This window comes from Lampris incognitus, chromosome 11, assembly GCF_029633865.1.
Source record: "Lampris incognitus isolate fLamInc1 chromosome 11, fLamInc1.hap2, whole genome shotgun sequence".
Lineage (NCBI taxonomy): Eukaryota > Metazoa > Chordata > Actinopteri > Lampriformes > Lampridae > Lampris > Lampris incognitus.
In genome coordinates this window covers 10,723,591-10,747,055 of record NC_079221.1, presented here as the reverse complement: position 1 = coordinate 10,747,055, position 23,465 = coordinate 10,723,591, and the positions used below count along the sequence as shown (strand labels likewise).

Genomic DNA, 23,465 nt, shown 5'->3' with positions numbered 1-23,465 from the left:
ACATGCAGGTTTGTACGCAATCTGACCCCCAGCTCAAACGGTCGAACCGTCTTCCAGTGGGGGGGGGGGGTCGTCTAAACTGCAAAGCCTGAATCTCGCAGGTGTGTGGTCGTAAAGCTACAGGAAGTCACGCAGGCCTCTGGACAGCTCACCTCTATGGGAAGCTTAAAGCAGCAGGTTGTTAAAGCTATGTTTCTGTGATCCTTATCGAGCAGCAGCAAATCAGGAATGAATAATGTATTGACAGAGGCGTGGGTGGGAGGAAAGCGTTTGTCGGTGGCGTGTAAAGAAGCGATATTGTGAACGGCAACTTGTGTGCTCAAGCAGGCACAGCAGCGAGTGAGAAAACCACTTTGGTTCAAGCTTCTGTTTTATGGCTGAATATTAGTAGAAAACCAACAAAACAAAAAAAATTCAACAAGACAGGTCTCACCTAGGCTTTGTTATAGGTCAACGATGCTACCAAACCGGCCAAACGAAGGATCAAAACATGGACCATCAACTGAAGTGGACAAAACTTTGCAGAAAAAACAAACAGGTTAAAGATTTAAAGGGTCAGGACCCTAGAGATATACACCACTACCCATCAATCACAGCTAAACTGTCTTAACTACAGGAAAGAAAACTACCCTTTCACACCCCGACCTGCCGACCCCATCCTTTTTGGTCACTTGTGCCGCCAATCAAAAGCTGAGCTACTATAACTTCGATAACACAATAAAAAGAAGACTCTTCTTTGGAAAATGATCATCAAAATATTGCATTTCAATATTTCCTTGATGATGAGAGAGCTTTTGTATTCATAAATATATTGACTAGGCTAAGCTACACTGGCAATGTACAGCAATTGTTTTAAACAAATATTTTTGGTATATCTTGAAATAAGCCAGTCAAAGGACTGCTGACAACAAATGGACGTAGAAAAAAAAAATTTTTTTTAACTCTTCCAAAAATATGGGCAGACTGCAGCTCATCAATCCAGTTTTTTTTTTTGTTTTTTTTTTTTTTGGTACAGATACTGTGCACAAGTAGATACGACGGTACTCCTAAAAACAGACAAAACAATCCCATCTACCCAACGCCAACATTCAGTTGGTAAGATGACTGGGCCCAAAAGAAAGGAGAGAACGACCAGCGGTAGCGTCTGTCTGGGGTCGCGGAGAACAACCTTTACAGACACATGGCAACTCCTGACATCTCTCCCACGACTATCACCATTCCTTTAAAAACAAAAAACACACAAAAAAAATGTTACACAAAAAAAAAAACAAAAAAAAAACAACAAAAGAACAACCCACCCTCAGTCGAACGCGGGACTGCACAACCAGCAGCTCCTTTTAAAGCTCTCAATGTTGATTTCAGTCATCTATCAGTGTCTATGGTCCGTGCCTAGACATCATTTCGATTTTTTTTTTACATTTTTTTTTACAAAAGCTCTGTGGCCAGTTCGCCACTTCTGCAAAATGTTTTAACTCAGTGTTTCCCGACAGAGAGGGCCGGAGAGACACATCTGGTCCCTCGGGCCCTTAAAGCAATGATAACCATTATATCGGCCACTTATTACTTGTTTTAAAGCCTTATAACCACGATTAAAAATTGATATAAGAGTTAAATCTTAACTTTTGAAAGTGTCAAAAAGTTTAGTCAGTAAAGAAAAGAGAACAGAAGAATTTCAAAAGTAGAATTGATATGATTTGTGTGAAGCCCTATCCAACAGAACCCAAAAGAGATCATTCATTTCAGACAGGGATGGAAACACAAATCCCTATTAGTGATGATGAATAATGAGGAATTAGTAGTTATTCTGTTTGGTGAGGAAAACAACCCCAAAAAAGAAAAAAGAAAAAAAGAAAAGAAAAAGGAGTTCTTTTTGGTTACAAGTACTTCAGAGGAAAATGAAGGAGACTATGTACACAAAATGTGAAAGAGGAAAAACAGCCAGGGTTCACATGGAGTGTCAGGCACAACAGAGCCCGTCTCACTTCTGTGTGAAAACATGACCAAAAAGGAAAAGTAAAAATATAAACTAGGAAAGTCAACCCCACCCTCTTGAGGTGAGGATTTTTTTTGGTGGCAGCAAAAAGGATTAAATAATGAGAAATGAAACAGGGAAAGGGGAGAGAGGCATGTGTATATGTATATGCAAGTGTGTGTGCGAAGCCAATAACCTACATCACACGACCTCCCTACATCCCTATACTGTGTGCTAACAGTTTAGTGCACAATACAAGAAACAGGTGGTGATGTGAGACGTGGCCTGGGCAGCCTCACTGAGCCTTGGAGGCAGTGGTAATGGTGGAGGCCGACACGGGAACGGCTGCCGTGGTGACCTGATGGGCGTCAGCAGTGACCTGCAGAGTCCCCGCCCCCGCCGCACCAGCGGACACCAGGCTGACAGGGTTGCTGGTGAGCAGCGACAGGTTCTGAGGGTTCAGGAACAACGGTGCAGTCACCAGATTGGGTGTGTTACCAGCAGAGGTGTTGGCAAACAGCAGGTTACCACCGTCCAAGGGGGTGATGGGGAGTGCACCGCCTGATGCGAGAGCTGGAGGAGGAAGAGGACGGTTAACAGCAGACAGCACTCTGGAGGATGGAAGGCATCTAGACGGCTTGCTAGCAATACGAGTCAGCTCATACATATATGAAGGTGTCATGTGACTAAATCTATCACATGTATGTGATACATGTGATAGATAGTCTCATGTAACTAACCCTCCATATATGAAAGCGTCATGTGACTAAATATCACGTGCATGTCATACTACAAAATATCGCACATGTAATCGAGTGTCATGTTACAAAATATCCCACATGCATGCAAAAGAGTCATGTTAATAAATATTTCAAAGGATCAAAGTGTCACATTATTAAATATCTCATTTATAAAAGTGTTATAACTAAATCCATGTTATCATGTTTGTGTATTAGCTACAACTAAAAAATGCAGGTGAGTGTTAATTGTGCATCGCATTACTACACACCTTGGATGGTGGCCAGTGTGCTGTTGCTCATGAGGGCAGGACTCAGAGCACTGCTTAGCCCACCAGGGGTCAGACTCAGCAGGGCTCCCCTGAACACAAAGACAAAATCAGGCCAAGAACAAGCAGATAAACGAGAAGGACTTCCGTTCACTTGAGGGAATTACACAAAGTGAGACGACCACTGAAGACTGTCGGAAATTGCCCCTGAACTCACCCTGGAGTGAACTGAGAGGAGGCCATTAACCCTGGGCTCAGCCCCGCTGCGGCAGCCATGGCAGCAAAGCTGGCACTGGTAGGTAACTGGGCAGCATTTTGCAGGGCAGCAGAAAGTCCTGGAGACGCCACCATCACCTGGCCCGTACCCAAGGTGGCGGCCAGAGAGGTCGGGGCCTGGGTGACTATGGTTTGCTCGTGGATGGCAGCTTTGCTGTCCTCTGCAGCTGTGGACTGAATGATTGAGGGGGAGGAGCTTAAAGACGGTGAGCTTGTTGCCGCAGTAACCAAGGGCGTGGTCGAGATGACAGATGCTGTGTTTGTCCCTCCAACGGTGGTGCCTTTGGGAGGACGGAACATGTAGACAATATGTTACATTTCAGGAATATTTAACTTTAAACTCATCTCATGACTTGTGATTATACAGACACATTCGTTCAGCCACACACAGACCTGTGAAAGACAGGTTGGAGACGCTGGTGCTGGTCAGAGGCATCGCTGGGTTTACAGTCAAAGTGGTGGGTGTGTTAATGGTTGGACTGGTCACAAGGCTTGCTGTGCTAGCCACCTGGACATGGGGAGAAGAGGGAGAATTTAGTCATACATGAAAACACGGTTTTTTTTACTTTCAATGTCCAGTGTTTATAGTACAACTACTTAGCAATGGTAACTTCTGGAAAACGTTGCCCTTATCTTTAAAATCTGCACGTAATGACAATCTTCAGCTGAAAAATAAAATTGTAGTGATTCATATATCATGTCACAAAGGTCCAAATAAGAGATGTTCTTTAACAATTACGCCAACTACAGCTGGTCCTGGAACTGCCAAAGAGTCAAACTTGGTTCTCAGTGCCAACATTACAAAACCCTTTACATTATGCACTGGTGGTAATGTGTATGTATATGTGTGTGTATGTATGCATGTGTGTGTGTGTGTGTGTGTGTGTGCGTGTGTGTGCCTGTGTGTGTGTGTATACCATGTTTTTCTATCCTAATTAGGATAGAAAAACCAGAAACCACCTACCTTGTGGGGCCATTTTATGGGGCCCCACAAGTAAAAGGGTCTATTTTAGGGTTAGGACTTGGTTTTAGGGTTAACGTTAGAATTAGGGTTAGGTTAAGGTTAGGGTAAGGGTTAGAGTTAGGCATGTAGTTTGTGGGGTTAAGGTTAGGGTTAAGGGCTAGGAAATGAATGTAGTCAATGAGGGGGCCCCACAAGTATAGGTTTGCGAGTGTGTGTGTGTGTGTGTGTGTGTGTGTGTGTGTGTGTGTGTGTGTGTGTGTGTGTGTGTGTGTGTGCTTGCATGTTTGGTGCACTTTTCTGGGTACCTACCAGGGGACTATTGGGGGTGAAGATGGTTTTGATAGGGGTACTGCCTCCCCCAACACCGCCACTGCTGGGGGGGTTTATCCTCTTTTCTTTCTGCCGGCGATTGCAGAACCAGACCCGAATCACCTCCTTCTCCATGTTGAGCTGGTCGGCGATCATGGTGATCTCCTCAGAGGTAGGTTTTTGGTTCTGCTTGAAGAGGGCAAAGAAGCCAGAGATTCCCTTTCAGCTTTGGGTTGCCAACTAAACACAAGACAATTCCACTTTCTATGAAGATCTACCTCTTAATAAACCTAACAAGTGCCCCTGTGGTAGTGATAAAATCTATTGGCTCTATTTAAATGATCTATAGTGCATGGCCGAAAGCACATGGCGCAAGTGCATTCAGGGCATGTCCAAATCCACTTTTTTTAGCTAAACGGCATAAAATCTGGGTGCAAAGTAAGGCACAAGGCACAGAGGAGTTGTACTTAAGTCTCTTTTTAATACATCACGTGTGTGTTTTGGGCATAACATGAATTAAACCAATTACAGTCACCTCCCATTCCCTTTAAAAGTCAGATGCGCTTGCACCTCGGCACATGGCTATTTTAATGGCAGATTCGGCAAGTTGGAGAAACAAACGGTTTTTTTTTGCTGAGGAAATGGATCTGCTCAAGCGTGACGTGAAAGCGCGCGAGCAGACCGTCTACGGGAGCGGCAGGAATCCAAAGCTCGGATTCCATTTTGACACGTTTTTTAAAGATTGTGATGTAATCGTTCATGTTGTAATGTTTTAAGTTGTAATTTTGCGTGTTTGTGTGCTACTGTGTGTGTGTGTGTGTGTGACAAGCAGAGTGTACACGTGTTGTGCACCCACCTACATAGATACGTCTTACTATCTGAATAATGCACCTTTTAAATAGCAGGAAAATTCTGGGCCATTGACTTTAGACTAGCTTTTTGTTGGTCAATCATGCAATCGCCTTCTACTGCCTCAAGATAGCAACGCGCCAACAACTGGGCTGACCACACGTCATTTTAAGACCAACACGCTCATGGGCACTGAGATGGGTGCAAATACATTTGTTATTTAAACAACATGGGGGCTGGGCGGGAAAATGACAACTGTGTGGGTCGGAAACTAGAAATGACACTCGCGTTGTGCCTGGTGTAAGATAGGGCCCATTGTTTTGGAAATGGAATAAAATAACCGAACATCAAGGATTCTCGAGCCAAAAACATTTTTGTTTAGGAGTTTTAAAACACAAACCTAGGCCTACATTAAACGCCTCATGCCTTGTTTCATTTCTACTTAACTGTCCTTGAGCCAGAAAATGAGATCTCTGCCACCTTGAGAGGCATGACTGTAGCTGACATCAGCCCCATGGCTTTCCCATACAGGGAGAATGATCTCTTATTATTATTATCATTATTATTATTAATGTTATCATTATTACCTCTAGAATGGGAGTCACTCACCTCCAGAAAGCTCTTTTCTAAGGCCACGCGGATGTTGGTCTCAATACTGGTCCTCTTCTTCCGACGTCGGTTGAGCCCATCCATACCCAGGCCAGGGGAGCCCAGGGCACTAGGGCTGGATAGGGCCTGGTCAGACGTCAGGTTCTCTGCACAAACAGCACCGACACAAGGGAAGGGGAGAGAGGTAAAGACAAGGTGCTCTGCTACCCCATGCCCCTGACACAACACCATACATGAAGAGGTGACAAACACAGTTGGACCGTTTGTATAAATGTCTCTCCAACTCCCACCTCCCTTAACCACTGTTGCCATTTCCAATACATTTTCATCTCTTTACTGATCTGGCTTATCTATCATATGCTGCATCAAAGCTGGTTTGCAAAACTTTCAGTGAGTTGCCGTAGCTAAATGTCAGAGGAAGCAGAGACAATTGCCTAGCATTGATTGATGAACCGTTGTGTCAATCATTATATTGTCAACAAGTCAACTGGAACAGAAGTACATATATGAACAAACAGCTGTGTGGGTGGGCTCAGGGACAAACCTGCATCGTTGAGCCACTTCTCCAGCAGTGGCTTGAGTTTGCACATATTTTTAAAGCTCAGGTTCAAGGCCTCAAAGCGAGAGATGGTCGTCTGGCTGAAGTCATTCCCATACAGCTTCCCCATCGCCAGGCCAACATCCCCCTGGTGGGGACAGACAAAAAGGGAGCGACAGAAAGACAGAAACATAGAGACAGCATCAGAGAGACAGAGAGAGGGAGAAGAAAGGGGCTGGTAAATATGAGTCAGACAGGTGCAAACTATGAGGTCCTTGGACCTTGGAATCCATTCCTTTTCTCTGGCTCCATAAGCAAACACACACACACACATGCACACGCTCATGCGCACGCACGCACACACACACACACACAAATACATACCTGTGTAAAGCCCAGTTTAATACGTCTCTGTTTGAAGGTTTTGGCAAACTGCTCCAGTTCCTCCAGGTCACTGGGCTCCTCTAAGGTGGGGGTATCCAGCTGGTTGGGTGGTGTCTGACTGTGGGGCAGAGACTGGATTGGTGTGGCTGCTATCGTGCGCGTTGGAGTTGCAGGCTGCAAGTAGAAACAAAATGATTTGTACTTACAAAAAAATATTTCAAACACATTCTGTTCAGTCCCATGCGGCCTTTGTGGTCTTACAAGATCCAGCTTAACTAAAAAGCTATTTAAAAGCAGAAGTTCAAATGCAATATGTTCTCTGTCAAAATTATGAACTAACAAACTACTACTGCTGGCCAGTAGTAGTCAAGGCAACAATAAACATGTCATGCCCCACAAGTGAGACAGTGAGAGATAATGGCCGTAGAATGTGCAAAAACACAAAATAAATTCGCATGAAATATGAGTGGACACAGCTTAATGCACCATGAGGCAAAATATTCAGATGGAGGAAATGCACGTGAACCAAATTTTAAGACCCAAGCTACAATGGTGAGAAAGTTGTTTGTTCAAAGTTGGAAATATTTTTGGCCTACAGGGAGCGCCATATCAGGCCAATCGCTGTTATTTTAAAAAAAAATGCTGGAGCACAGGCCTTGCGCCCAATGCGTGCTGGAACAGACTCCAGCATCCCCTGCGACCCTGACCAGGGTAAAGTTGGTAAAGATAATGGATGGCTGAATGGACCGGTGTCGGGACGCAGCATTCTCACAAATTTCGCCAAAATCAGACCTGCAGTGTCTCAGAAATGGCGTGATGTGGACAGATAGAAGAATAAAAACAAACCAATGGAGACCAGTCTAGTGGTCACAGACTGTGGAGGACAATAACAGAACTTACTGTATACCACTTATCTAAAAACACAGTTAGGAACTGAGTATTCACAAGTGGTTAGGATAAGAAAAATAGACAAACTAAAAAGAATGAACAAAATGGAAAAAACTTACATAAAAAGTCAGTAAAAGTGTAAGAAGTGATTAACAGCTAATGACGCGAGGCTTTCAAAAACAAGTTATGCTGCGTGGTTCACTGATGTACATCCCATTCTAACACCGCCTCAGATGAAAGGCACACTGGAAACCAGTGACGAGTCACTCTGAGCTCTGGCAGCATAATTGAAACTTTTTTCCACTATTTCAAAGAGGAGCTGCACACATCATTACCAACCTGAGTGGCGAGGGTAATGCTGGGTTGACTCGGCAGGAGGTTGGCTTGGCTTTGAGGTAGTTGAGTTAGAAGACTCGGGGCTTGCAAGAGGCCTACATAGTGAAAAGTAGTCAGGAAGAGAATAACAAAAGAAAGAAGACAAGAGTAATGGTTAAGATGTCTTGTGGACTACGTGAAAGCAGATGAAAGTAGATAATTTAGCAGAAGCTTTGGAGAGTTGTGAAATAGCAGTGCAGTGATAGGTGTTGGTAAGAAACAACGAACCCTGCAGGGGGCAGTACATACTCTGCTGGCCCTGTGGTGTCTGTGAGATGATGAACTGAGCAGGTTGCAGTGGTGTGGCAATGGGGTGGCCGGGCTGCACCAGAACAAATTGGGGCAGACTCAAATTCTGCTGCTGAAACTGTTGCAGCTGCTGCAGAAGAAGCAAGAAAATTGAGAATATAGCATGTCTAAGTCATTAGAACCAGTATATCAAAAGAATATTTCACTAGTATATCAGTGTTATATCACTAGAATATATCACAAGAATATATCACTGGTATGTAGGAATATATCAGTATTATGTTACTACAATATTTCTAGAATATATCACCACTATTTCATTAGACACATGAAACGGAGGTAAGTTCTGAAGAGGAACTATGTATATCAGGACATTTACAAGTAAAATTTGAGCCTTTTTAAAGACACTATCCTAAAGATTTACATGCAAACAAACAAGGCTTTCTGATCATTTCACTTTCACTGGTGCTTTTAAGAGGATAGCTATTCCACTAATAGCCAAATTTTGAATGGACTCATCATTGCACGTTTTAATGGTTTCTGTTCTGTCTGGAAACGGATGATCTGCTGTGGCGACCCCTAACAGGAGAACAACCTCATAAAGGATTACTAGTACAACATCAGTAAGTAAAAGTCAAGTTCAACCATGTGTTTTTTGGTTTAACGGTGGGACAGTGCTGACACGAAAGTGCTGGTGACTTTGTTTCATTTTCAAATTGACCTCTGGGATTTGGACACTCTGACACCAGTGCGTTGCAACTATCAGACCTTGTTAATGAAAGCTGAAAACACATTTTTGCAGGGAGCAGAGGAGAAATCCAAAGCTCTCTTCGCTTTCATGGGTTAATGCACTTTAACAATGCACTAACATGCTGTGGCGCAAAGCAGGCCTTCTCCATGCCTCAGTAACTGCAGGCAGAATATCAGATACACTGAATGACAGGTGTGATGACTAAAAAGACACTGCATTTGACAGGCTGAGATTTGTAGCCCTGAAAAACTTGTAGTTCTGTCAACAGTTAGTTAGTATACCATTTACACATCTGAGATCCAACGTAGCCAACATACAAAACATTAGAGGAACGCAATCAGTAGAGAGCAGACCTCCGCCAGGCGGACGTAGCTCCCCTTCTCCGGTGTTCAAACTTAGAGACAAACTACCCCTTTTTTCACCGACCGGAAGAAGAGTAGGGTACATGCACGAAGGGACAGAAAAAACAGTGTTTTTCCTGCCATTAAAAGACTTTTGCACAGCGTCCAAGTCAATTGAACGGGAAATGTGGAAAAAAGTTTTTAATATGCAGTGCCCAAGCTAAAAACGCTACCTAATAAAAACGTTTTGCCTGTCAGTTTGTGGATGTGCAGGCTGCTAGGCGGACCCTCGCATGAAAGTCACCAAGTCTAATATGAATTGACGGATCAGGCTATCATAATTTCCAAGCCCTTATTAAATGACTTCAAATGTGTTTAACCGCTGTGGTTTTCATGATGTAGAATGAATGAAGGCGAACGGCTGCTCTGCTGATTGACTTTCATTCATAAAACAACGGTAAGAAAATCAATGAAGGTTGAATCAGTTCATGCGGACGCAACGTTTATTGACAGATACTCAACTAGGTGACATCTTCAGTGTAAACTGACTGCACATCCTTGATAGGGAGGAACGCTGGTTTGAACGGGGAGTCGAAGTCCATCTATGTGAAGAGGGAACGACCATCCCTGAACCGGCGGGGCTAAGAGTACATCTGTTGCCATCTTACAATGCTGTGATAGCAACCATTCCTCAATCCTCTGTGAATAGTGCACATGGCCTTTGCAACTCTAGTTAATGGTCTCACCCATATTTGCATATGAAACTGGTCGTTGGTTTCGGTCGTTATACATCTGTTGCCATCTTACAATGCTGTGATGGCGAACATTCCCTAGTCCTCTGTAAACAGTACACATGGCCTTTGAAGCTCCAGTTAATGGTCACACCCATATTTGCATATGAAACTGGTCGTTAGTTTTGATTGTTATGCAACTGTATTGTTTAAAAGGGGTGGGGACACTTGCAGTCAGTTTAGACTGAAGATGTCACTCAGTTGAGTGATGAAACGAATCTGTCAATAAATGTATCCAGATGAACTGAATCAACCTTCTTTGATGACCTCTTCGGTCTAAAGTGACTGCAGGTATCCCCACCCTTATAAACAATACAGTTGTTGAAACCAATGACCAGCTTCATATCCAAATACGGGGGTGACCATTAACTAGAGTTTCAATGGCCATGTGTACCATTCGCAGAGGATTTGGGAATGTTTGCAATCACAGCATTGTAAGATAGCGACAGATGTACTCTAGGCAGTTCAGAGATGGTTGTTTGCTCTTAACATAGATGGCCTCTTTGACTCCCCATTCAAACCAGTGTTCCTCCCTGTCAAGGATGTGCACATCCTCATTCTTAAAAAGAGTGGCCACTGGCCTGTAGTTGGGTGTAGACTGCCAAGTCCTGGCCTGACGCGTTAGCTCTCCTGCGTTGTGCCATCCTCTTGGCCAGCGTCTGTTTAGTTTCCACAATGTACAAGTCACGGCAATCCTCCTGGCACTTAACAGTGTACACTATATTGCTTGGTTTGTGCCCGGGGATCCGATCCTTGGGGTGGACCAACTTCTGGCGCAGCGCGTTTTGGGGTTTGAAAGCAACCGAGAAACATTCTCAAACTCTCTGTGAATGGTACACATGGCCACTGAAACGTTAATTAATGGACACGCCCATATTTGCATATAAAACTGGTCGTTGATTTTGGTTGTTAGGCACTGTCTGTGAATGTTCTCATTCATCCAGGTCATGGTTATCCAAAGGAGTTGAATCAAGTGCAACTGGACTTGATTCAATGTTAGGCACTGTGTTGTTTATAAGGGTGGGGATACCTGCAGTCAGTTTAGACTGAAGGGGTCACTTAGATGAGTATCCAGTGAACTGATTCAACCTTCTTTGATTTTATTACCTGGATTATTGAGCACGCATAAAGACACGTGGTAAGAAAACATAGCTCAGCCATGGGAAATGTTTTACTGCAGCTACTGATATGACTGACAGCTGTGACTGATTAATCCTACTCTTGAAACTGTACTTGTACAGCAGAGTTTTATCATTGGAGACCATGGCACTTCCGCATGGTGGCGAGGTGAATAAGGCGAATTATTTTTTGGTTTATCCAAGTGTTTCTCCAGTTCTCCTGTGCTGAGATCAGCAGGGAATAATGTGCTGGCTAGTGAAATACGACCGCCTTCTTGTTTACTTTCAAGACTCATACCTGAATACATAGTTTTGGTCTTGACACTACCACTGCCCGATCTGACTCAACCGTAGATGTGAGTCACGCATGCGCACATTTGACTCAGAGCAGACAGCAATGGAAAGCAGTGTTGGTCGAGCGAGCTACAGAGTGAATGAAGAGTGCAAGCAGCGATAGCAAGAACAAGCATTTTTTGAAGGTTTTTAATCACCGCAACCACGAAAGGTTCCTCAACATACACTCATAACTGTGCAGAAATTTTTTTTAGGCTGACAGGTGCAACAGTGGAGGGTAAACGAGGACGTGGCATATAGACAACTGAGAGGAATGGACAGGACACTCTATGGCTGATATTTTCAATGCCATAAGAGACGGGCAGATCGGGCAACATCATCAGGCAGGCAGCGCGATCAGCTAACGCCCACAAGGACGACGCTGGATGAGTGAGTGAGTGGTGCAACAGTTTGTAAGATTATTCGCGGACAGACATATACACATGCACACATGTGCAACCAAATGCATAATTCCCTCCAGGCTACCGCCTGGCGGAGATAATAAAAATGTCCGCCAGCTTTATGTCACATGTTAGTGCATTTTTAAGATATAGTGGTCCATGAAATAGAGTTGTTTTTGTTTTTTTTTAAAGAGAAGAGAACCTTGGATTTGTCTTTTCTCTTCCACTATAGACTCAGACTTCCAATCAGCAGCTTTCCAAAAGAAGAGGTTTGGCAGTGTTCCTCCTATGATTGGCGTGACATTTTTTGCAACTTGAAATAAAAATGAACACAACTTAGTCACAAAGACCTACAGCATCAACTCCCATATTTTTGTAATGTGTGTGTGTGTGTGGTGTTAGTTAGTGTAGATAGCGGGACCGAAACCTAAAGCACTTATGATCCTAATTCTTTTTGGAGGTGGTAGGTATTGTCTCAGAGAGTAAGGGAAAAAATCCCAGAAAATTAAAATTATGCATAATTATGCATAAATACGCAAAAAATGAATTTTTCTAAAAATGGCTAAAAACCACTTTTCTCGGCATTTCAGATGATTCTGAGCATCTTTGATTTTTTCACCTATATAAACTTTTTTTTTCTGGGACTTAGAAATGTTTTGACATTATGCAAAATGTGCATTTTTGCAAAAATGCACTTATGATCCTAATTTTTTTTGGAGGTGGTAGGTATTGTTCCAGAGAGGACCAGAAAAATAGCAGAAAATTAAAATAATTATACATAATTATGCAAAATATGCATTTTCTAAAAATGGCTAAAAACCACTTTTCTCGGCATTTCAGATGATTCTGAGCATTTGAGGAGAGGGAGTTGGAGTGGGGGGGGTTTAGGGGCAGGGGGAAGGCAGTTAGTTGGCAGGATGAAGAGGAGGGAGATTTAGATGGGTGGATAACCAAACCGCTACCTTGTAGCGGGGTTCTTCTAGTATTCCTATATTCTTACTGGGCTGGTTTTTCTCTGGAAAAACATTAGCACTGTAAAATTGCAAAACTTTGACAATCACTATAACTGGCCAAGTAAGATGCTGTATTCACAACTAAGGTCTTGAGTTAATTTAAGAAATTTTAAATTAGAGAGTGTGAGAGAGAGAGAGAGAGAGAGTGATAGAAGTCCAAAGTGAGTGAGTATGTGTGTGTCTCTTACAGGGGCGATCTGAATGGGCTGTGACAGGGGCAACTGGGTTATTGGGGTGGCTGCAGAGGCGGAGATGCTGGCCCCTGTGGTGCTGTTCTGCTGGCTGGCTGAATGCTGCACGGCTGCCAGGAGCTGGGCCTGGGCCTGCTGGATCAACAGCTGCTGCTGTGCTGGCGTCAGTGTCAACTAAAGAAGGGTAGGGAGAGAGGTCAGGAGACAGGAGGTGTAAGAGGCAGCAAGGCATGAGAAAGAGGCTAAAACTTGCTGGCATATTTCATTGTCGTTTTTAGAGGTGGACACAGACTGCGAGTCCAGGAGACAGGTGAATGGAGAACAGACTGGTGACCAAGCCAGGCTCAAGTGCACATGAACATGTCGATGTCATTTACAAAACTCAAGTCCACATGCATGACACGTGTTCACTCCCGTGTGGCACAAGAAGACGGATATTCAGACTTCTCTTGAAAAACATGGGCTCAACTGTAAATGGCCGTAGATGGAAGAGCACAGACATGGAATCCAGGCAATGTTCATGAGGTTGGCCTAACTATGAGTGCACCAAGCTGCGGCTATGTCCAAAATGCTTCTTCCACCTCTGCTATGAAAGAATTTGGACATAGCCTCACCACCATTGGGAGAGATAGGCAAATATTTACGAGAAAACAACCCCAGCCACTGAATCTGGGCCAGAATTCATTTTACAGACAGGATTTTAACCCAGAATTATTGGTGTTGAGATCTGATCCCAGATGAGTGGCTGGGGCCCAGTTCTAGCTGATTTCAAGCAGGCAACATGCCACTTACTCCAGCTATCTGTCCCCCGGCCAACATTAGCTGGGTTTGAGGCAGCACACTCTGCTGGACGGAGGTCGGAAGAGCACTCGAGTCTTCCGACTTTGACTAGTGAGGACAAAGCAAAGAGGGGAACTTGAAGACAAGCATACCAGAGACTTGACTAATCCATTCAGGATAAGCGAGGCTTTTAACTGCACCAAGCTGTGTACTTAATTGTGTCTCATAGTCTTTTTTTTACATGAAAAAGTTTTTATCAAAGTTAATAAAAATAATGGGATGGAACATTCAATTAACAGTACCACTGTAAACAGAAAAAGCATACAGGCCTAGAAATGCAAAAAAACAGAATATATATGTGACACCTGAACCGGATTCTCAGAATGGAGCTTTCATCTCTGACTGGGGAGAGAATTTGAATTAAAAAGCGAGTGAGAAAGTGGGTGTTTAAAATGTACTGCAGCCTTCAGAGACAGGGGAAGTAGAGGGAGGGGGAAGTTGAGATACTAATTAAAATAACTGTTATGCAGTGCATGTAAATTCTGCATAGATTTGCATATTCTCTGCCATCTGTTTCCGAGCAACCGCAGAGCAGCTAATTAGCATACAGGGTTGATTAATCTGCCTTGTTGCCTGGCGACGCCAGGAGAGCCTGGCTCATTTAAATAAACTCTTTTTTGCTTGTGCACATCAGCATGCCTCTATTCAAACTTCGTACCTCATCTGTATTGTAATAAGAGTCGAACGACACTCAACACCTGAAATGACTAACGGCCAACATAACAGAAATACTATGACAGAAAAAAAGCCTTTCAAGGTAGGCTGTGTAACTCCTGTTTAGCCACTCTTCTGGTCACGGTTAAGAACATGCTCAAGACACAAAGAAACAGGAAAGCAACATTCCGTGTGCAACAAACTTGAGTTTTCTGTACTGTTGTGTGAGTATTTGCACGAGTTACCTGTTGGAGGAGGGCTTGTGCATGTGCACTAGTGATTGCACTTGTGGTTGGCACCGTCAGCCTCTGGCAGTCCAGTCCATTTGTTTGGACTCCTAGGAGACAGAAAAAAAAAAAAACAGTAAGCTCATGAAAGATGCTGCCAGAGAAACCCAAAGACACACACCGTTTAGATCTGAGATCCTGGGGACTTTTCCCTCGCTTACAGACTAAGTTTAAGTTTTTAATGTGTCCAGTGCAACCAATTTCATATGGTGACAGAGGAGTTGGCTAGGATCTCGTGCAGTGTGACTCTCAGCAGGGGGAATGCACTTTTAGGCAGAAAATATATGAAAGACTACATGGTACATAATGCAGTCATCACACCAATTATAAAGACCACTTAGAATTTTAACGTGCAAGATTTGAAAACACTGAAAGTAAGTATTAAATAGGTACCGAGATCACACTTCAGTGTATGGCTGCATAAATATGATTACGTACATGTTGGTGAATTTGATTTGTGCATCGTAATGATTAAATATTAACATGGGCCTTTATGAATATTCACTTCATACATCAATAATAACCTTATACGTCATTACACAATACAGATGATCTCTAATGCAAATCTGTGCATATAATCTACAGTGCTCGCTCTCAAATTTAATGATTCACATCAGAGAATGGCTCAAATGCCAAGACATCACAAAACAGTGCGATAGTCATTAGGCACAAATAAGGGAGCCAATGGCTGTACGGGATTCAAGATCTCAAACGGCAAAAGGACCGCACACATGAGGGCTGGATTGCTGCCATCTCTTTATTTTCAAAATGACTAAATGAAAGGGGAGTCAACAGTGTGCACAGCTTCTTAAGGCAGTGCTGTAACCTTACTGCAAGCTATGAATTTGAAACCTGTTGAATCAACCTATAAGACCCTGGCTACAAATTCTGATCCAGAAAAAGGGGCAGAGGATGAGGATGAGTGGCCACAGGTCACTCACCTGTTTTTCCGTTGCCAGTCTCCATTGCACATTTAGTAGTTTCTGACTGATTACTCATTTTGGAATCTGGAAGGGGCAAAAGATGAAGTCAGTAAAAAACCCTTACCCAGTGACAGTACAAGAACAGTGCTTCATCAAATCCTTGCACTTACCCGTTCATCACCAGGCTAAAATATATTACCATCACTGTGTTTCACAACACAGTGTTCCAGTTACAAGCACAAATGCCAGATGCCGAAGATGCACAACACGGCCAAGCAGAATCCAAAATCAACACTCACCGGTTGCTTCACAGTCAACGACAACAGAGCAATGAACGAGGTCCGTCTTATGGGAAGACCATGCTAAATAAATGTTGCTGTATGAATACAATTAACTCTTTATTCATACGTGATGTTTAAACAGAGGATGTATTCAAGTAGCTGAATACAGGATAAACTCCAGCTAAACTACAACCAGAACCTACAACTCACCCATTCCGGCTCCACCTGTGTTCTCCAGCATGGTGGCAAAAGCTATCAAAGGAAAAGTGTCGGTGCCGGACAAACCCACAGACAATGGGTCCGGCCCTCCGTCCCTCCTCCCACTCCTGCCTCTGTTCACTCTCCGCTGGTCAGACAGCCAAGTCAGAGACAACTAGAGCTACACTGTGGTACTGTCCGACACACGCTCCACTGAACAACACTGGGAAATGCACACTGGGAAAGCAAACAGGGTTCGGGGCAAACAGCTCTCCTTGCCTCGCTCTTACTCTTCTCTTTTTCCTCACCCTCTAACAGTCCCCACTTTGCTCTCTCTCTCTCTCTCTCTCCCTCTTGTGCCAAGATTGTCACGACTTCTGAAAAAAGTTCTCTCTCTTCCTCTCTTGCTGGAATGAAACAAATGACAAGTGCAGCTGGCAGCCTCCTCCAGCACCCCCCCTACACACACACATACACTATAATGAAGCATAATCAGTATTCAGCTGATTAAAGCTGTATGCAAATCGGGCCCAGTCTCGTTAGCGATGCAAGGCTTTGAAGTCCTGCGAGCGACGCATTTCACACCGGGCTCTGAAAGCTTTCTGCATAATTTAAACCCCTATAAATATTTATCAGCTCATTAGCATATTAATTGGATGGCTTTTGGAGGACGATAAAAAAAAAAACAGGGGAATAAGGAGGACACAGAGGGGGGAAAAGTGCTCAAACCAGAACCCGGCACAGCAGAGAGATGGGAGGCACAAGACCAATTATTGCATGAGAGCGCGGCAAAAAGTAATTAGCTAAAAGCAGGTAAAGTATTGAGGATATCCCAGAATGCATTGCAAGGCCTGTCGGCAGCGGTCCGGGTGTGTTCGCAAAGGAAGGATGGCGCTAATAGAAGGTCTGAGACTGTTCATCCAGAGTACTTCCAGGATGTCATGGAAACAAGGCCTAACTATTAATGGGGGTGGGGGTGAGAAGTTAGTGTGGGGGCTTCACTCAATCGGAAATAAATAACTCCACTTTTAATCCACCAAGAGCCTGTCATTACTGCTGAACCCCCATGGCTAAGGCATTCCACTGTGAGCCACAACAGAGAGTGGGCGGTGGGTTATTGCTGGCTATGTTTATGAAGTGTTTGGAGATTAGCATATTTAGATTAACTTTAAATTCCATTAGTATTTCATTTCCCAGCCTCTTAAAATTCATTTCAAAACATGCTCTGACAGTTAATGTCACGCGGAAACAAGCCTGCAATCGTGGCCTGCAGATGTCCAATAAATGCAGATTAGAATGGCTGGACTGGAGTGTTTTTCTACACACAGGTCTGCAGAAATAAGCAGGCTTACTGTCTTTCCACCAAAAACAAAACGAAATACAGAAATGTTAAGAAACATAAACACACCTGGGGAAAAACTTGAGGAATTCCTAGACTAAGCGGAGGCCAGATAAATGGCATCTGCAGCGTAGTTGACCAAAGCAAACAATGGCAAGAGGACACAGAGGGGTTGACACTGCACACACGCAAAACCAACATTGCCAGAGATTTGTTAATGTTAACAGTGGTGTGTTGTAAGATAATCAACCAAAGACCAATGAGATTAGAATAACACTATGCCACTCAACACCCCCCTCTTCTATCAAATGACCTGCCCCTCAAACCAGCAAATTTGTCAGCGTACCTCAGAGGTTGAACTCTAGCCTACTGCTGACCAGGATGACCAATGTGGTGAAATCAGATCAGACATAAATACAACATTAGCAAAGATTGCCCCGAGGCAAATGTGGAAAGTGCCATCCCTAAAGAAAAGCCTTTAAAGAACTTAAGGAAGCGAGCCATCTTTCTGAGCTTTGAAAAAATAAAATAAATAAATCACAGAATATGAAGTCTATTCTTTCAAGCAACATGAAAACAAAAGGAAGGCCATATCAGAGCACGGCAGTATCAGCAAAGTGTGTCAACAAACTGAGTAGTTTGCAAAACTTCACTGAGGAACAATGCATTATACAACTGTCTTGTGTGGAGAATCTTAAAGAGGTAGCTCATTAGAGCGGTAACATGGATGGGCTGGTTGAATACAGCAAGAGCTTGTAATGTGGGGAGAGAGATTCAACATGAGAGACGGTGCAAAAATTAATTAACACCACAATCCGCTCAACTGGCCATATCCCCCGACTTAAAACCGGGGACATGGGTTTTCCCCCTGATGTCAGCCCCCGATTTGGCTATCTAGACAACTTTTCCAAATCTGGATCAGTCTAAGCAGGTCTGAGCACTAAGGAGATTTTGGGAGGGTCTTGATGAAGGGTCGGAAAGGATTATCTTTCAGAGCGATGGAGCGGACCTAAAAATCTCCAACAACCTGGTTCGGATGCATAATCATCTGCGATGCCCATTTAATTTCAAGCATGTCCGGTAGTTAGCCCGGGCAATAACTCAGATCCGTTTAAGCGCAGGCGGCACCTAAAAAGGTCCAGGCAGAATTAGAGAATGGAAACCCTTGTCACATTATCAAATGACCGCATTTTTTGTTATAACAGGAAAGTTTCCGTTAAGACCAGGCCATTTAATGTGAAATGGGCCTTCAGTTCCACCACCTGTTTTGGATATCAAAGATTTTCCAGTATGCTTCCAGCTTTGACAGCATTCCCCGTAACCCCGAAAAACACTTATTTATTCATGTAGGCATACGTTCAGCAGATTAAAATTTCAGCGGCATCAAATTGTCACTGGCTAAAAAGTCACTGATCTCATACAAATCCCGCTTCTTGTAATGATGAGATGTGTATTAACTACTTCTGTGTAGATATCCAAATTATGTGTAACTATACGACGCAGTCCTGCTATGGACACAAATTTCTTAGAATTCAGTCGATAAAGTATTATTGTGCCGTACATGAACATTCTGCATCCACATGGTAGAGCCACTGTACTAGCATATTTTTGCAAAACAATTTTGAGGACAACTCATTGGATTGTTAATGATGCTGACCCTGAAACATTTCATCTGACACAAGCTCTTGTTCTTAGTGTTCATGGCATTTGTGACAATTGTGGCTTTGAGGCAGACTTTACCCCGCTGGCATTGTAATGGGGCATTCTTACTTTGCACTACCTCCCAAATGGTCTCTCAACTCCACCTCAGTCCACCATAAACAAGTGGTTTAACTTTCTGAGCATCAACCAGCCACATTAGTTATGATTCCCTTTCCCCGCTCTTGACAGAGTTTGTCTGACTGGTGCCTTGATGTAGGCCTACTCAATAATTTGAGATGCCATGTTGTGAATCTATTACGGGGAGTGATGCATTATTCATGACAACTGTGTTTACATTAATGAATATTCATGGTGGAACTCCAAGGATGGAATGAGGGTGGAACTGTAAAACTGATTAAATGAGGAAAGTAGCCTGAGTGTGAAGATGACAGAATTGTTTCTCTCCTGTTCTGTAAGAAGCCTTGGTCAATAAATCAATCATTTTTTTAAGAGGCCATTTTCACACAGTGTATGCGATTGCCCATAATATCCCTAGGAACAAACAAGTAGTAGGCTGTCCATACAGCCACATTAACCAGATCATCAACAACAATGCCATTGCACAACTTATATACTTTAGACAAGTACCTCATGCATTAATGCAACAAACTCCTGAAATGGAAATTCTTCTGTCTTGGTTTGCCTCATAAATAAAGAGAGCAATTTTCAGCCCGTGGGGCCGACGCATTTGACCTGTATGAAACATAATCAATGACCGTTTAAAACCCAATTTCATTGAGGAAAAAAAAAGAAGAAAGTAGATCTTGTGTTTTGAAACTGAATCTATTTAACAAACAAATAATTAAGGTGAAGAATTTCCAATTTCACTGTTTGCCACACTAATATTTTGAGACAACTATCTGATTCCAATACCAGCAACAATAGACAATCCTATTATTAATTATTATTATTATTATTATTCTCCTGTAAATTAAGACTTGGGGGGGGCTACATCCCAATTAACATCCGGGAACAAATTAGCCACTTTCAAATATTTAAAACATGCCGTCTCACAGGTTGATTCATCCTGCCTATTTTCGCCACCAATGCTGTCCCTTTGCACTAATTTACAGCATACTTCAGCGTCAGTAATGACAGGAGTTTAATGAGTGGAAAACCCTCTCTCTGCACCACTGCAAAGACAACAATGGCAGCAAACAAAGCCCAACTTAGGGAGATTCCCCCCTTTGACTCAAACGTGTAAAACATCTACATAAAAAAAAAACGGTTGGGTCGGCAAGCCCCGTCTTGCCCAATCATTCAACAATGTGAGTGTGAATGCCCTGCCTGTTGTTTTCTGGCCCTCCGGAAGCGGGCCTCCCCACCCCTCCTAGCCCCCCCCGGGGAGGGGGGCAATGAACAGGTATTACCGCTGGGCTGTCCAGCATTTTGTCTCTCAGCCAACAAAAAAAATCCGACACCTTCAGTTATGAATATTTCGAAAAAATATTCAAAATTATTTGATCAGTGTGAAGTGCAACGCCCCCATCAAGATTAATTATTCTTGTCCATGAGCTCACCCCCCCCAAAAACAAATCTCACAACTCCTATTATCAGAGCCAAGTGGGAGCCCACGTAAAACTTCTTTCTCCAAACTGGGAATGTCTTAATTGAAAAGAAAAGCGAAGGTTAGGACACACACACACACCAAAAACAAAGACAAAGGGAAACATCATGAAAGTCACGCTGACGCCACATATAGCTGACGGGGGGGGGGGGGGGTACAACAAAAGTCACCTAACGCCAGCAAGCCACGGACCACCGCCACTCAAACCCGGCGGGGGGTAACGAGTCCGGCACGCAAGATAAACCCGAGTTTCATACATCCGTTATAACGCGAGGCTGGAATCTGCAAAAACCCCCCCCCCAAGTCGTTACTCAACTTTTTACACCAACATTTAATTACTCATTAATGAGAAGCCCAACTCCACACACACACACACAAAAATTAATAATAAAAACAGCTGAGATAAGGAAATACCAACGGACCGAATCAAAACTTTATTTTTCAAAGCACATGCGGAATATTCAAAGGCGTGCACAGGAGGAAAACAAACAAAAAGGCGCACGGATTAAAAAGAAGGCAACGATGATGATATAAACATGCTGAACTCCGCATTCTGGTTCTGGGGGGGGAGGCCCGCATGAATAACACAACAGGGCTGCACCGAGCAGCACAAAAGGGCTGAAGAGAAGGGGGGGAGAGAGGGAGGGAGAGGGGAGAGAAAACGCAGGGCTATAAAAAAATCCAGCTAAATCCCACGGCAATAAATACACTCTCGCTTTATCTCACAGCCAGATTAGCTACTCCTCTCTTCTTCTTCTTCGTCTTCGTCTTCTTCTTCGTCTTCTTTCGCTCCCCCCCGAGTCGGAGGGGGGAAAGAAAGCGGCGCGGCCGTCGGCGCCGCTCGCCGTAAATGAATATGCAAACCTGCCTTAAACGCGATCCCTGCCGCTGTGCGCATCAACGCACAAAGCCGACCTGCCCCGGGCTTTAGCAGCCCGGCTAACGCTAGCTTCCCCCCGGACCGCTCCGATCCAACCCCCCCCCCCGAACCGGGCTCCGCCGAGGCGCGTTCAGTGCGCGATATAAGCGCCCGAGTCACGTCGGCGATTACTAATAAAATATGCTAAACTGTATTTGTCGGCGGAGGTATGAATATGTAGCGGCGTGCGGAGGTCGAACCACACAAAGGGAGGCATGTTTTTCCTCGTAATTCGCCGTCGCACTGCAATAGCCCGTTTCCTCCTCTGTGTCAAATTACAGCTGGCTCGCGAGCGGACTAAAATAAACCCGGGCGCCGGCTCCTGTCGTCCGACGACCCAAATCTCGCTCTTTGTGCCGAGCGTTTTGGGGTTTGTGAGTAACGGAGTTTGAATATAAGTATGAATATGTAAAATGCCGTAATGATTACCTGGTCCTGAACTCTCATCTTGACTCGCTGCTCCTCCGTCCGCCATTTTGAATATTTAAACCAAAAATCCCAGCCCTGTGCTCGCACACACACACACACACACACACACACACACACACACACACACACACACACACACACACACACACACACAGAGACACACGCGCACGCACGCACACACACGCCCACACGCGTACGCACACGTGCACGGTCCGCAGACGAGGGTGAAGTTTGGGTTTAAATTGTATGGTAATTTAACATGTTAATACGCTGTGGGTTATACTCCACCTAAAGTCACGTTTTTTGCATTAAACCAGGGGCTACGGTGCCAGTGGGGGTAAGAATAACACCACAGAATCTCTTCCGTCAGTGTAATTTCATAACTTTAGGCTGCTGCGCCACATAATTTGACAGTTTTTTACATCTTGGTTTACGTTGCGGCCCGTGTGTGTTTCAGGAGCAACCCACCATGCAAATTCCTTGTTTGATCAAACTTTATTGGCATAATGAAATAGATTCATTTTCTCCCCTGACCACGAAAATGTACTAGGCCCATTTGACAATTTCACCATTTAAATACCCTATGATATGCAAAGAATTATCTCATTTTTTCCTCCCTTGCGTTTGATGTAGACGTCGATAATTGATCTGTGGATAATTTAAGCCGACTTTGGTGTTGCCCATACTGATGCAAGATACAGCGATGAACCAAAACATTGTGACCACTCACAAGTACACCGAATAACGCTGATCATCTCCAAACAAGGGCCCATGTCAAGGTCTGGGTAGATTAGATGGTAAGTGAACAGTCAGTAAGTGAACAATCAGTTCTCGTAGTCAATGTGTTGGAAGCAGGAGAAATGGACAAGTAGTAAAGACATGAGCGAATTTAACAAGGGCCAAATTGTTATGGCCAGACAACTGGGTCAGAGCAACCTGAAATGGTCAGCAGTGGTGAGTACCTCCCGA

General features: G+C 43.8%; 1 protein-coding gene across 1 annotated transcript; it reads right to left on the bottom strand.

Moving 5' to 3' along the window:
• Nucleotides 1-2,221: 2,221 nt before the first annotated feature.
• pou2f1b (POU class 2 homeobox 1b) lies at nucleotides 2,222-22,542 on the bottom strand. Its single transcript, XM_056289372.1, has 15 exons — nucleotides 22,497-22,542; nucleotides 16,081-16,146; nucleotides 15,098-15,189; nucleotides 14,151-14,246; nucleotides 13,356-13,532; nucleotides 8,420-8,549; nucleotides 8,135-8,226; nucleotides 6,908-7,081; nucleotides 6,535-6,671; nucleotides 5,986-6,145; nucleotides 4,528-4,716; nucleotides 3,648-3,762; nucleotides 3,196-3,535; nucleotides 2,982-3,070; nucleotides 2,222-2,545 (listed from the first exon to the last, which is right to left on the bottom strand). Exons 1-15 carry the CDS (start codon nucleotides 22,540-22,542, stop codon nucleotides 2,268-2,270), a joined length of 2,181 nt encoding a protein of 726 aa, XP_056145347.1. The 3' UTR covers nucleotides 2,222-2,267.
• Between the last annotated feature and the right edge of the window lie 923 nt (nucleotides 22,543-23,465).

Bases quoted from the DNA above. Each gene is read 5' to 3' on its own strand.
- pou2f1b (XM_056289372.1), bottom strand. From the start codon at position 22,542: ATGGCGGACGGAGGAGCAGCGAGTCAAGATGAGAGTTCAGGACCAG. The intron at 14,247-15,097 runs GTAACTCGTGCA...TGTCCTCACTAG, and splicing joins CACAAGCCCTCCTCCAACAG to TCAAAGTCGGAAGACTCGAG. The intron at 4,717-5,985 runs GTGAGTGACTCC...GCCCTCTTCAAG, and splicing joins TAGAAAAGAGCTTTCTGGAG to CAGAACCAAAAACCTACCTC.